The sequence below is a fragment of the Monodelphis domestica genome, chromosome 6 (assembly GCF_027887165.1).
Source record: "Monodelphis domestica isolate mMonDom1 chromosome 6, mMonDom1.pri, whole genome shotgun sequence".
Taxonomy (NCBI): domain Eukaryota; kingdom Metazoa; phylum Chordata; class Mammalia; order Didelphimorphia; family Didelphidae; genus Monodelphis; species Monodelphis domestica.
In genome coordinates this window covers 298,862,644-298,877,243 of record NC_077232.1, presented here as the reverse complement: position 1 = coordinate 298,877,243, position 14,600 = coordinate 298,862,644, and the positions used below count along the sequence as shown (strand labels likewise).

The window sequence follows — 14,600 nt, the reverse complement described above, 5'->3', positions numbered from 1 at the left end:
TGATGTTTGGGATATGGGGGGAGGGAAGAGTTTCATCATAACATTTCCCTTTCTTCCTAAAAGTTAAAAAAAAAGACTTCTAAGGGAATACATAAGTACTCTATTTAGGAGAAGATTCAATAATTTTCTCTGTTTTTTTTTCTATTAAATATCTATCTTCATCCTTCCCAGAGAGGGGTGGGGCTTGGAGAGAGAGAAATAAAGGACAAGAGACACATTCAGAAGACTGCTGGAAACTTTTTTCATGCAAAAGTTTAGAACCAAATGACTTCCCAGGATTTCAACCTTATCTATCTCTGCTCTGCTGCCTGTGGGCCTACTCGGCGACTGGACAGCAACATTCTACCTAGGTTAGGTCCAGAGCCTCTGCTTCTTTCACAGTCTATTACACTGGGCTGGAGCGATCCAAAGCACAAGAACACATCTCCAAAAAGGAGGTGTCCTTCAAGTGGATGGAACCAAAGTGGCACCTAAGGTAGCTACTTAACCCTTGTTCACACAAGACCAGACTAACTGAAGAAAGCGCTCCCACAGAATTATGCAGTACCTGAGTATTAAACAAAAGCACTTCAAGAGCAGAACCTGTCAAAGTATAGGTGGAGACAGCAAGGAGCCTTAGGCAATGGGTAGGCAAAGTAAGTATGTCCAGACTTGACTAAATTAACAAGATCAATTAGTGACCAAGAGGGCAACAAAGGCAATCTTTGCTGAGAAGAAAGGAGTGGGGAGCAGGGTGGGGAAGTTGCCAAATGAGAAGGACAATGGGGGAGGGGGACGGGGTGGAAGTATCAACCAGGAATGGGTACCAAAGAGGTGAATACAGCATCAGCACCAGAGAAAGGGAAGAAATTGAAAGGATGCCTGTTCACTGAGCATCCAAGTCCAAGTAGGTAACATGGAGTGTCTCCTCTAGGGCATAAAAGGAACCCAGTTATCCCACATAACTCAGGAGGTTGTCCTGCCTTCCACTATTAACTATGTTTCATGCACCACAGAAGTGCTTAAAGAACCTTTCCTAGAAAGGTAATATCTCTGGCCACAGAGGGCTACTGCTGCTTCATGAGAGAACCCCTCTCCCACCATTGTTTCATACATTCTTTTTGTCCCAAGAGTTATAAAATCCTCCCACTAACTCTTCAGCAAGAACCTAGTTATCTGTCTACATGAAAAGGCAATTTAAAATATGGAAGAAAAGGGGACAACTATTTCCTTTGAAAAATATGGTTTCTGTTTCCCTCCCTTCAGCATTCTCTCTCTCTTTCTCTCTCTTCCCCTTACCCCCTTCTTCTCTTCATTTTTATTTCTTACTTACAAACTTTTGGAGCACTTTGAAGATTCGTTTCAGTGGTTGGTGGCTGTGATGCTGTCATGGGTGGTCTTCCCTCAGAGTCCTGGGTGGGTGGAGGGAAAGAGGGTGCAGCAGAAGGCAGCAGAGAGAAGGCTAATAAGGGGTTCTGTGGGGATGGTGGAGCCAAAGGGTCAGAGGGCACTTGAGAGCTGCCACCTTGAATTGTAACACCCTGGACTTGGCCCTTGGCTTCCCGGTGGGCCCCAGGGAAGGAAGGTGAGGGATAAGCCTCTGAGGGGTCCCAGACAGTGGAGGCAGCAGTAGGATCCGTGGCAGTAATCGGGTCCTGGCCTATCCTCCCTGGGTCAAGGTGAGTAGGGGTGTCATACTCAAATATTTTGTCCACAAACACCCACTTAAGGCCAGCGATGCAGAGGCAGAGGCTGACCAGGCAGGCCAAGATGGGTACAATGCAGATCTTCTCCGAGTTGAGGCAGCCCCGTAGATGCTCAGCCTCCAGGCAGACACAGCAGGGGATGGCCAGGCCCACGATGGCCCTTTCTCCCCCATCCTCAGCCTGGGCCCCTGGCATCACCTCATCGGTGGGGAGCCCATCCAGAGATGGATCCGGACTCAGCTCGGTGGAGGGGCTCGGACAATTCTCTGCAGCTCCCTCCGACATGTCTGAAGCTCCGGTCTCCACAGGCTCACTTCCAAGAGGCCTGGACTCTCACCACCAGGCAGGCCCCCCCCCAACCAAATGAGACAGCATCTTAGAAGGGGAAATCGATAGGTTGCATTTGGCCAAGACCATGATCCAAATCAGGAGTGGGGGAGAAAACAAGGGGGGAAATAACAAGGAGGAAAAGCAAAAACTCTCCTGACAACTAGGAAAGGAAAGTGATTAAGCAATTATCCAGTGTCTGCTCCTGGGCCACTTTTCTAGTTTCTGTAAATGCCTCTGAGCATCCTGGCTCTGTTTCCAAACAGAGCAAAGATGAAATCAAGGGGGGGGGGGGGGGGGCGCGAGAAAGCAAACCAAGACACCAGCCAGGCGTTTTGCAATTAAGTAAACCAGTAGCCCAGTGCAAAAGGCAGGGCTCTCACCTGGTCCATCTGAGGCTGGGGGCTGCTTAGCGGAGGAAAACAACTGTTATTCAGGAAGAGCGAAAGGCAAAGCCCTGAGAGCAGAAGCCGCCGCAGGGGCAGGAGAGGAGGCAGCAGGAGCGGCAGCGGCACAGGCACAGGCAGTGGTGGCGGCGGCAACGAGGGGAGCGGCAGCACAGGCAGTGGCAACAGCATCCTGGTCTGTTTCAGCAGCGGCGGCAGCGGACAGCGGCTGCAATAGGCTGAATCATTAGAGAGCAGCAGGTGCCTGCTCTCCCCGCATCCCTGCAAACAGCAGCATCGCAAGAGATATGCTAAAGGAGGAGGGCTGGGGCCAGGAGGGTTGGGTGCCTCCCTGCCCCGCCCCCCACCCACAGCTCACTCGACTCCCAACGCACACACTCCTCTTTGTCCTTCTGGAGGAAGACACAAGTACAGATGCACTTTCTATCTCTCTGGTTCCTTCTTTCTTCACAGTCCCTTTCTCCTAGTCATCTCCACACTCTGTCCTCTTCTATCTATTTCCTCCTCCCTTCTTTACCATATACCACACCACTCCTTTACTTTCTCTCTCTCTCTCTCTCTCTCTCTCTCTCTCTCTCTCTCTCTCTCTCTCTCTCTCTCTCTCTCTCTCTCTCTCGTCTCCCTGTCTCCCCCTCTCCCCTTGAGTTAAATCAGTATACCCAGCAACACAGGACTACCAGTGCCAGTGACTTCCTATTTTATCCAATTAGAAGGAATAAAGGCCATCGAATCAAAGACAAGCAGTCAGGCAGCAGTTCTGTTCAGTCTCCATCCCTCCCCCCACTCTCATCTCTCCTCTTTACTCTCTTCCCTTCTCCCTAGCACTTCCCTTCCAAGCTCCCACCCCAAACTTGCTTTCCCTCAGTCATATTTGTTCTTTTCCTTTGAACCAAGGTTAGGTCAGGAAAACGCAGCGATCAATGTCCTCCATCTAACAAAGCTCTGGTTGGGAGGGGATGTAGGTGGAACCTCATGGGCTAAACCAAAGGCTTAGCAAAGTCTGATATTTGATCCATCCCTAGAGAGGGAAGGTTTGCAGTAGCAACTTCTTCCTGCCTTCTGCCTGCTGCCTGCAGATTCCATTCCTTTCTAGCACTCTAATAAGGTTCATTCAGAGAGAACCCTAGTGTTACTTGACTTTTATCTGGTCATTTAAAAAAATTCTACCATGAATGGTGCCACATTCACACTACTAAGTAGAAGAGTAGTTTAGAAAACACCTTTTTTATTCTTTTTCACTGTGATTTTGAAATAAAATGCTTTTCTGGAGTAAAAGTAATCTACCCACAGTCCCTCATTCTAGTTCCCTGAAATGGCCCCATTCCTCTGAGCCCTCACTACTAACCTCTTCCTCCAGAATGACTTCATTTTAATAATAGTCAGGAAGTGACCCAATGTGGTTGGGAGCTAACACTATTAATTCTCACCCTGTAATATTCCAAAGGGGCCTGATTTCTCAGGACTATATGCCATCCACTTCTATCACCCAACAAATTGGTCAAATACCTGTAATAAGAAATGTGTTCCATACAGATATGCCTATGATCTACAAAGATCTCATTCTTCTCTTATTCCCTTCTTTATTTCCTTATATAGGTAAAATTTTTGAAAGCAGCAGCTATTTTTTTAAATTTCTCACTTATTTATTACATGTGCATGAAATATACAAAGATTCCTTTCACAGAAAGGAGAAATAACACTTTCCAGTTCAGAGAGATCTGAAGATAGCACAGTAGTATAAGCCATCCAGGAGCTGTTTCTTAAAGTTCTCCCCTGCCCACCCCCACCCCTAACCACCCCCCCAAAAGCTTTAATACAAACAATATAAACTCTCAAAGGAATGAAAAGCCTGTGCTAGAGATCTCAAACAGGAATTACAACAGAGATGAGGAGAAACTGTCATGAATTGTTTCAAACCTTCAATCCACAGTCTTCTCTAGCAGGACACCTCAATGGATTCCTTAGAGCTATTTAATCTTCCTCTGTCAACAGGATTCTTAAAAAACCAGTTCATGCTATTTGATGATCAGAGGCTTCCTGGGAGGAACAATTTTTCCTTCAAAAACTGACAGAGAATTACAACTGGTTCTGTGTTCTACACATCCCGAGAGTTATTAAATATTTAAACAATTCTAAACAGATACAAACTCATTCTGATGCCATTTTTCAAAATGTATTTATCCTAGAATCATAAACGATTCAAAGTATATTGATAGCCAAGTTTCAATCACAGTCCTAAAACTGCCAACTTGTCAGAGCCAATTGACCTGATTGAGGTCAAAGTTCCAACAAAAAGCATTCTGCATAGAATCCCTTCAACAAATCCTTCAGCAGGAGACTGAAAATGACAGGCATCCCAAAGCCATTTGTTCGCCTTATTTTATTTTAATTTTCAACATCTCTTAATAAATGAATACTTCAAGGACCTGTGTTCTTGGTAGCTAAGATGAACCCCTCAAATGATATAGAACATAACCAACTGATACATAACATAACTGGCCAGTGAGTGAATAAAGCTTAAAGGGGTTGCCCATGGCTTAGAAAAGATGAATAATTTAATTAAGAGTTAAGAGGCTAGTACTCTTGGAACGCAGGATTGAAATGCAATTCTTTCTAATTCCAAAATGGATACTATCAACTAAATTAAATTGAAGCCAGTTAGATAGGTAGAGCACTGAGCCTGAAGTCAGGAAGACAAGTTCAAATCTTGCCTCATACATGTACTGGCTGTATGATCCTGGGCAAGTCATTTAACTTCTATCTCTGTCTCAGTTTCTCCAACAAGATGGGTTTCATAATAGCCCCTCCCAAGCTTGTTGTGATGATCAAAATGAGATATTTATAAAGTGCTTAGCACTATACCTAGAACATATATATATATATATATATATATGTATATGTATATGTTCTCTAAATGCTACCTGGGATTATGATTATGATTATTAACCAGCTTTGTCTCTCTCTCCATAAATTTTGTATTCAAAGACGTCAGCGAGTGCATATGTTGTCAATATATTTAATGAAGAATATGAAAACTCATGTAAAACCTGCAGTCAGTTCCTGCAGAGCATTTTTTGTAAAGCCCTTATCTTCTGTCTTAGAATGGACACTAATTATTGATACCAAGATGGAAGAGCAGTAAGAGCTAGGCAATTGGGGTTAAGTAACTTGCCCAGGGTCACACAACTGGGAAGTATCTAAGGGCAGATTTGAACCCAGGTCCTCTTGCCTCCAAGCCAAGCACTGTCCACTGTTACCTAACTACCCCTCCTGCAGAGCTTTTGAACTCAGTGTTAAAGATTTAGAATCACTAAAGAAGTATGGAAATAATCCAATTTTCAAAAGTGTCCAATAGTATTCATGACTCTTCCCTGATATTTTATTTTATTAAAAATTATTTATTTTATTATATTGCTGTTCAGTCATATCAATCTTGTCCCATTCTCCATGACCTAGTTTGAGGTTTTCTTAACCAAGATACTTGAATGGTTTACCATTTCTTTTTTCAACTCAACTGACAGATTAGGAAAGTGAGGCACAAAGGATGAGTGGATTAAAAGAAGAGAGGTATGCATTTTTTAAAAAACTCTCCCTTTTGACAAATGATATGAAACCCAGAGAGAAGAGTCCTGTTTGTTGTTCTCTGCCCAGATCAGACAAGATCCCCAGAAGTTTGATCCATTTTCAGGAGCATTCTAAAGAAAGGATAAGCTAGGAAATGCTCAGGAATCAGTCAGAATGGAGGAAAGATCATAAATGGTGCCATAAGAAGATGGATTGGGCAAGTAAAAGGTTTTCAGGCTGGAGAAGAAAAGACTTGGAAGAAGAAGCATGAAGAAGCATTGGGCTGCAAGTAACAGAAGGCTTCTTAAGTGGGAGAGGGCTTAGGCTTATTTTGCTTTTCTCTAGAGGTTAGAACTCTCAGGACAATAGTTGGATATTTTAGGAAACTAGATGACAGTTCATTGCTGAAAGGAATTGTTGTTCAGTCATGTCCAACTTGTCATGACCCCATTTAGGGTTTTCTTAGCAAAGATTCTGGAGTGGTTTGCCATTTCCTTCTCTGGCTCCTTTTATAAATGAGGCACCTGAGGCAAACAGGTTAAATGTCTTGCCCAGGGTCACACTGCTAGTATGTATATGAAACCATATTTGAACTCAGTGATGAGTCTTTCTGACTCCGGGCCCAACACTCTCTCCACTGTACCCCCCCACCAGGTACCCTTATTAAGGGGAAAGGGGAGGGAGCTTATATAACTAACTAAAACAAAAACCAACAATTGCCTAATAATTACAATTGTCAAAAATGGAATGAGCCTTCTCTGGGAGTAGTGATTTCCCCTGGGTTGGATATTTTCTGTTTCTGTTCCTCCCCCTAAAAACAAAACTGCATATTAAGATGCATAAGTACAGGGGAAAAGAATTAGTTATGGACTCAGTGCCTCTGATACTTGGTAACTATGTGACCTTGGATGAGCTAGTAGTTCACCTCCTTAGGCCTCAGTTTCCTCATTTGTAAAATGAGGATGTTGGCCTCAGTAGCATCTGCAGTTCCTTCTAGCTCTAATTTGATGGTCATTTTCCCTTCTTGGCTCTGTCTCAATTTGGGCAGTTTCCATTTTGCTTAAAGGAATTCTTTGTGAGAGTCTGTATCCAATGCCCAGAGTGAGTGGATAGCTTTGACTATCCTCCTGCAGCAAGGTGATCAATGTCGTCTGGGACATCATATTCTTCATGAGGCCACAGCTCACTCATACACAAGATCCCGGAAGGGGTGTGAAAGCAGGAATATGCTGGGTCTCTACAGAAATGTCTCCAGTTTTCCAAAGTTAAGGAGTTATCCTATTAAGGTGGCAGAAGGGGGTGAGGGATATAACCTTTTCATCCTTTTCTCCTAACTTATGTATTATCAAGGAAGACAAGGTCACTTGTCAAACCACAGGACTGAACAGCAGAGAGAACTTTAGGGATCATAAATTAGATCTTCAATATGAGAGATCCCTCTTTTTTACTTAGGGAAACTGAGGCATAGACCCCCACAACTATAGAAGTCTGAGATAAAAGATATATGTGAGAGCATTTGTTCTAATCCCCACAATTTATGAAAGCTACAGAAGCCCTGAGAAATGACTTGCCGAGGATTACAAAGCAAGAAGTGATAGCCCCAGCTTCAAACTCCCATACTCTTCTCCTTCCTCCCTTCTAGTCCAGAAGGGGAGGAGATAAGAAGGGACATCTGATTCCTGTCATTGGACATTTAAAAAATAACACATTTATCTTCATCCCCGATTCCCATGGCAAGATTGTGTGTGAATGGATGCATGCATTTACGCATATTTTATATATATTGAAGTGCATATGTCCATGTATGTATACATATGCTCACTCACATGTTTGTCTTTCCATTAGTTCATGGCTATTTTTACATGTAATTATGTTTGCTTCTGTGCTCATGTATGTATGTTCACATATGCCTCCATGTGTGAGGGTGTGTGCGTGTGTGTGTGTGTGTGTGTGTGTGTGTGTGTGTGTGTCTAAAGCTATGCTAGGTCTCACCATTTCATATCTTTAGTTTAAGAAGGCAGATACCAACCACTGTTTCATTTGTACTCCTCATTGATTGATCATGAGTAGAGAAATCAAGGGCTAGTTAAAAAAGATCAATAATATGAATGAAGATACCAAGTTCAAGATTTCAGATGGATAAGGACCTCAGGAACCCCAAAGTCGAATGCAGCTGTTATGATTAAATGACCACTACGATTGCCATCCAGTCAAATAATCTTCTCAACTCTCGTGTAGCTCTGCTAAAAAAGGAACATGCTCTAGCAGGTCACAGACTGAGAAGATAGCTTCTGACCACAGTCATAAAGTAGGCAAGACCCTTTGAAGTCAATATTGCAGAGTGCAAAGATGGAGATGAAATATCCTAGGTACTTCTGAATCTTCTTACAATGTTAGTACAAGGAATGGAAGAGTAGGCTTCCACTCTAAGAAGTAATGACATTTCTGTAGCAAACATTTATTATAACATGCATGAAGTGCCTACTGTATGCAGGCCCCTGTATTAAGTGCTAGGGGAGATTCAAGGGCCAGTCATGTCTCCAATGGAGAACCATCTAGTAGGGGATAACACTGATGCAGATGACAATAATATATAACATTTCATGATAAGTACACTAAAGAGGTGCCAAGAAAAATGCCTGAGAAAAGGTGCTGGGGACTGGGAGAAGGACAATCCAGGAAGGCTTCCTGTAGGGGAGGGTGCATTGAGTCTTGCATTTACATGGCAATTCCTCTGGTACATCCACAATGGAACAAGAATAAGACAAAAAATAAGATGGTAGAATAGGGTTCTACTTGATGTCTATTTGTGGACAAAAGAAAGAATGGGTAGGAATTAGTCTACTCTTATAGATACAACTTGCATCTGTTAGATCAGTTCTTAATCTTGAAAATGAATTGGCAACTAGCTTGATGAAAAGCAAAATAATGGGGATGGAGTGATTGTGTCTATGTATTAAATGCAAAATTGGCATACAAATTTCTCAGGTTCAATGTGAAGCTGAAGGTATTCTTGAATTGTGGGTGTGGGTGTGTTTCTTCCCAGTGGTTTCTTGGTCCTATTCCCAATAACCAGAACACTCTGTAGGTCTCTCTGGATTAGAACAATTACTCTCTCTTTGCCAGAGTCAGGGGTGATGCAGCAATTCATCTTTGGCAATGTCATAATTAATTAAGAGAATTCTGAAGCTGTGGTGAGACTGTCATCCGTTAACATCTGAAGACTTTTGACACATAGATGGAAGATCCCAAGGCAGTAGGTGGCACAGTGGATAGAGTGCCAGTCCTGGAGTCAAGAGGACCAGATCAAATCTGTATTCATACACTTCCTAGCTATATGACCTTGGGCAAATCACTTAACTCTTATTGTCTAGCCCTTGCCTGTTCTTCTGTCTTAGAATAGATACTAAAACAGAAAGCAAGGGTGAAAAAAAAATAAAAAAAGATCCCAAAGCTGGGTTCCAATAGGAATTTTCATTTCAATTCCAAGTTTTTGTTCAAAGAACAAAACCACTCTGCCCCATCATACATGGCCTGAAAGTTAATAGCTTCATTCAACAATCCCTCATCACTTCCACAATGTCCCTGTGAGGAACAATATTCAAAAAGTAACCATAAATAAGGCTCCATGAAGAAGTCAAAGAATGCAAGGGGTCCCATAAACAGGAAAATAGCCACAATTGCATGTTTGTGGTAGTAATGAACTGGAAACAAAACAGGTTACTGCCTGGCCAATGGCTCAGTAAACTGTGGTACCTGAATGGAATGCAATAATCCTCCATCATTAAGAAAGGATGAATGTGGAGAATTCAGAGAAGTATGGGAAGGCTCACATAACTGACACAAAATTAAGTAAGAAACAGAAAGACTACAATATGTGCACTTCATACATGCAACACAAAGCCCAAACATTTACGAGGAACAAACTTGCCCCCAGGGAAAAGTGAAGAAAATGAACTTTGCAGTCTTCATCTCAGAGGCAGAGTCTATAGTGAGAGACTATTACATATACTGTCAGACATGGTAAATATGTTGGTTCTTTGCAGAACTGTATTTTCCCTCTTTCTTTTAAAATCTTTACATCACACAGTGATTTGATGGAGAGTGGGGAGAGATCCCATTCCAAAATGAGTGTTCTAAAAGCAAAGACATTAATAACAAGGTATTTTAGGATAGGGAGGATATTAAATTATATTTATATTTAGAGCTATTGCATCTATCTATCATCAACTCAATCTACTCAGTCTATCTTTCTATGTCTCTATCTAATCTATCTATCATCTATCTATCTCTCATCTCGATCTCCCTATTTATCTATCTATCCATCTCCTCCAGGTCAAGATACCAGCCTTATTTTTCTGGACTAAATGGAAATGAAGCTTGAATTGCTTGTGACCTCCTGATCCTGGGAACACTCTGCAAACAGACACAAATCCCCGGAAGTAAAGCCTGTAATCTGATGAGTGCGCTTTATTCGCTGCTGTATTTCTCCAACATTGACCAGCCATCCAGGCGTACAGCCGCAGACATTTTATAAAGGTATTACATATTTATGATCTAGCACAAAGACCCTCTAAAAGCATCTGTGTTTAACTAAATCATGTCACTGACAGCAAGAAGCCTGCAGGGCAATTTAGCCTCCCAGGGAAAGTGTGTTTACACATCACTTGTGATACAGTGGCTTTCAAATAGTTCTAGCCTTCTCTCCCACCTTCCCCATCCCCCCACAAAGGAAAAGCTAACGTTACAGTTTTTTCCCCATTGAAAAATCTTTTTAGGTTCTCTCCAGAAACATTTGGGAATCACAAAAATTTCCCCCAAGGCTCTCTATTATTGTCATCCCAGTATAGGAACCAAATTAGTGGGATTCTGGAACATCACGGCATCAGAGATTTAAAACCAGAAGGGGCCTTAGAAGTCATCTATTCCAGAACCAATATTTACAGATGAGGAAAAAGAGGCAGAGAGAGATGAAATGAGGTCTCAAAAGCGGCAGAGTCAGGCTTCATGGCCAGCTACTAACACAAAATCTACCATACCACAGTTCTTCTGTTTACCAGGTTTTTTGCTTTGTGACTCCACAGACTCTCTTTAAAATAGTGGTGCTTGACCTTTTTCCTCAGAGTGTGTGTGTGTGTGTGTGTGTGTGTGTGTGTGTGTGTGTGTGTGTGTGTGTGTGTGATAAATTCCTTTGACAGACTGATAAAGTCTATGGACCCCTCAAAACATGCTGTTAAATACAAAGCTTACAAAAGAAATCAATTAAACTGAAATAAACACATTTTTCCCATTCAAATCCAAACTGCTATGAAGTCTGTGAACCAAGTTGATGATCCCGTCTCTAAACACAGAGCTAACAGTGTACTAACCATCCCACCCAACTGCCTTATTCAAACATGGAACAAACAAAAAGAATTGGAGATGAAAGCAAAAAGAAGCAGAAGCCCTGGGGTGGGTCAAATTCTTTTCCATTCTCATTCATAAAAGACACTGAAAGAAAAAAATGTGATAGAAAAAAGGTTTCCAAGGACATTTCAAGCTACTCCATTCAGAGTCTGACTTCTATAGTTTTCTTGAGAGTAGCCTAAATGTTCAGAGAATTCCCATTTACCTGGCAATGAGAAGATCAAACTTTTCCAAGAGGAGAAGTAGATACTCCTGAACAAAGGTTAATCAAGCATTCAAATATGTCTCTACATCTCTCCAGGATTTGGGGTTTTTAAGAAGGAACAAAACAGTCTAAGTCCACCCAGAGACAACAATGAGACTGCAAAGGGACCCAAAGCCAATGTGTTGTTACTGTGATTATGTTTGTTTTTTCACTTTTACTGAAATGTAAACAGTTTGACTTTCTGGTCGGATGTGGTATGATGTTCCTAAATGTACTCATTTGTTTGTTTGTGTTTGTTGGAAATATTATGTGGATGACCAAAAAATCATTTAGATGCTTCCAGGATTTATTATTCTGTCAGTGATGTTACCCTGTGTACTGACGCAAACTGTGACCCAATCATACGCTAGTGACTCTCATGTTCCAGAAAACGTGAAGGGGCTGGACTGTGGAACCTAGTAAGGGTATTAATCAGTTACCAAATAACGAAGAAAAGAAAAGAGAAAGAGGAGGAGGGGAAGGAAGGGAGGAAGAGAGGAAAGGAGGAAGGGAAAGAGGGAGGAAGGGAAGAAGATCCAACAACCTTTTATCCTTCCAGAAAAAAAGGAGACCCAATCTTGAATTACCCAACTCTAAATGAAAGTCACTGCTCACTTCAACCTCAGCCCTTGCAGTTAAAGCCAATAGTAGTGGCCTTCTTGCCAGGTTTACCCATTCCTTCTAACTAACCTTCCTTCTGTCTAACTAACCTTCCTAATTTTCCTTCTGTTACCCAGTCCTTCTAACTAACCAAAGAGACTGGTTGGTTAGAGGGACCCAGGAATCAACTGAACTGCTGAGTCAAAACAATATTCTTAAAATTTAATAAACAATCATTTAAATACATGAGCAGCTCACATATTTGGGATCGAAATCAATGGCCTTCAGGGCCCCTTTCCAGATCCAGAGAGATGGTCCTTGGATCCTATGAAATCCTACCTCTCAACTGCTCATGTTTCCCAAAGCAGCTGTAAAAGACAATATTTTCACAAAAAAAAAGCATTGATTAAGTCTCTGTGATGTGTTCCTCACTGAGTTAGGTGCTGGGGACCCCATGGGAGTAGCCATATAGCTCCTGTCCTCCAAGAGCTTACATTCATTCTATGTGTTCTTACTCTGGCCATGAAGAAACTAAGTTGTGCTCCTACTCCAGTCATAAAGGATGAAACCCAAAGGTATTTTTCTGTTTTCACTAGCTTTGAGCAACACAGAGGCAATGTGATATAATGAATGTCATGCCCTACTCTCTATGACTCCATTTTGTGGTTTTCTTGGCAAAGATCCTTCTCTAGCTCATTTAACAGATGAGGAACTGAGGCAAATAGGGTTAAATGACCTCCCCATGGTTACACAACTCGAAAGTGTTTGAAGCTAGACTTGAACTCGGGAAGATGAGTATTCCTGAATCCAAGCCGAATGTTCTATCCATTTTACCACCTATCTGCCTAATTTAATGGGCAGACAACTAGATTTGGACTCTAGGTTCAATTCCAAGCTCTGACACTTTCTGTGTGACTTTGGACAAGTACTTGCCACTCTGAACCCCCTAAGATTTAACTAGTGTTAAATATGCATTTGGAGTCAAAGGGATTCACTTGGATCCTGGCTTGCTCTTTACTCCTCTGTGTTACACTGATTATCTCCAGGTCTTTGTTTCCTTACTCACTGAATCTCTAAAATGAGAAGCCTGAACTAGATAGTTCTCCAATCTACTAAGCTGCAGGCATATGTGGTATCCTTTAATGGCAGGACTTCTACATATTCACCATTTTCCAGGTCCCCACTCTAAAGAAATTACAGATTGTTGGAGTATTTGAATTTATAAAACATTGTTGCCTGACTGAGAATGGCAAGGGAGCAAGTGGGGCTACCAAAAACAAAAGCCCAGCAAAGTAATTTTTTTTATTTCTTTTGTTAATTCCTCTGCGGAAGCTTTGTCCTAGCACTTAGAAATACTGCACATTTCGAGCAAATTAAAAAGATTTGACTGCAAGGAATTGAACAGGTCCCAAAATCAAGCCAATGCTGCAGTGCTCATTGGTTTTCTGCCCAATTGACTTTTTCATTTAAAATCTGCAGTGGAAGACTCTTCCAGAACTTTCTTGCTCTGGACCTCACCTCCAACATCCCACTTTCTTGGTAGTGGTGAACTACTCAATGCAGAGTGCCAGAGGGACTTCCCAGAGTCAAAAGGATATGAGGCAATATGAAGTCACACCCTGTTTGTGACTGACAACATTTATACCAGGGTGACAGTAAAGGGAAAATAAGATTAGCTATGCCCATCAGGAAATGCTGCTGGCTGCATGTCTTGAAAAATCAGTGTTTCAGTATCTGAGATCCATACCTCTTCCCCCTAAATCATGTATAGATACTTCAAGGGGCCAGTTGTAAAAATGTTTTCTTCTGATAAGGCTTTGTTTTGACTAGTGATAGAAGAAGAATAACAAGACTCTAGGGCCAACCAGGGCCATACTGAGGCGAAAGCTTGTCCTGTTGGAGGCTTTAGACAATCAGAGGCAGAAAAACATTGTGCATCTGTTTCTCTTTTTATTTATCATCCATCCCAAGCTCTGCAATAGGACAAATGGAAGAGAATAGCTTTGACTATTGGCCTCAATTAAACAAGTACACCTACTATGTGCCAGGCACTAGACACAGGATGAAAAAAAGAAGTTCTTATGCTTGAAGAGTTTACATTCTACTGTAAGAAGGTGAAGGAGGAGATAGGATATATCTACAAATTAATATCACACAATCATGTAGCATGACCAAAAGACTAACAATGAGGTGATCAGAGCAGGCTTTCTAAAGATGGCAGCCCCAGGGCTGAACTTTGCATCTACAAATTCTGAGAGCAAGTTGAGAGGAGGAAAGTAATTCCAGGCATTGGGAAAACCTCATGAAAATACAGGAGGCAGAGGTCTCATCCAAGAAATGGCTACCAGAACTCCTTGGTAAGTCATC

The 14,600-nt window shown here is 42.0% G+C and overlaps 2 protein-coding genes across 8 annotated transcripts in view; both read right to left on the bottom strand.

The window, feature by feature from the left end:
* Positions 1–14,600, bottom strand: part of NRG1 (neuregulin 1) — a 1,154,913-nt gene that overhangs the window by 133,637 nt on the left and 1,006,676 nt on the right. For 3 of the 7 annotated variants that reach the window (XM_056803723.1, XM_056803722.1, XM_056803724.1), the window contains exon 1: positions 1,313–1,970. The exons of 3 other annotated variants lie outside the window; for them this stretch is intronic. In XM_056803723.1, the coding sequence (XP_056659701.1) occupies positions 1,313–1,970 (658 nt within the window). Of the gene's footprint in view, positions 1–1,312; positions 2,626–14,600 lie in introns of those variants that run through there. One more of the 7 variants, XM_007495564.2, reaches the window with a different exon arrangement.
* On the bottom strand, positions 2,354–2,590 carry LOC130455190 (uncharacterized). Its single transcript, XM_056803725.1, has one exon. It carries the CDS (start codon positions 2,588–2,590, stop codon positions 2,354–2,356), a length of 237 nt encoding a protein of 78 aa, XP_056659703.1.

Bases quoted from the DNA above. Each gene is read 5' to 3' on its own strand.
- LOC130455190 (XM_056803725.1), bottom strand. From the start codon at position 2,590: ATGCTGTTGCCACTGCCTGTGCTGCCGCTCCCCTCGTTGCCGCCGCCA.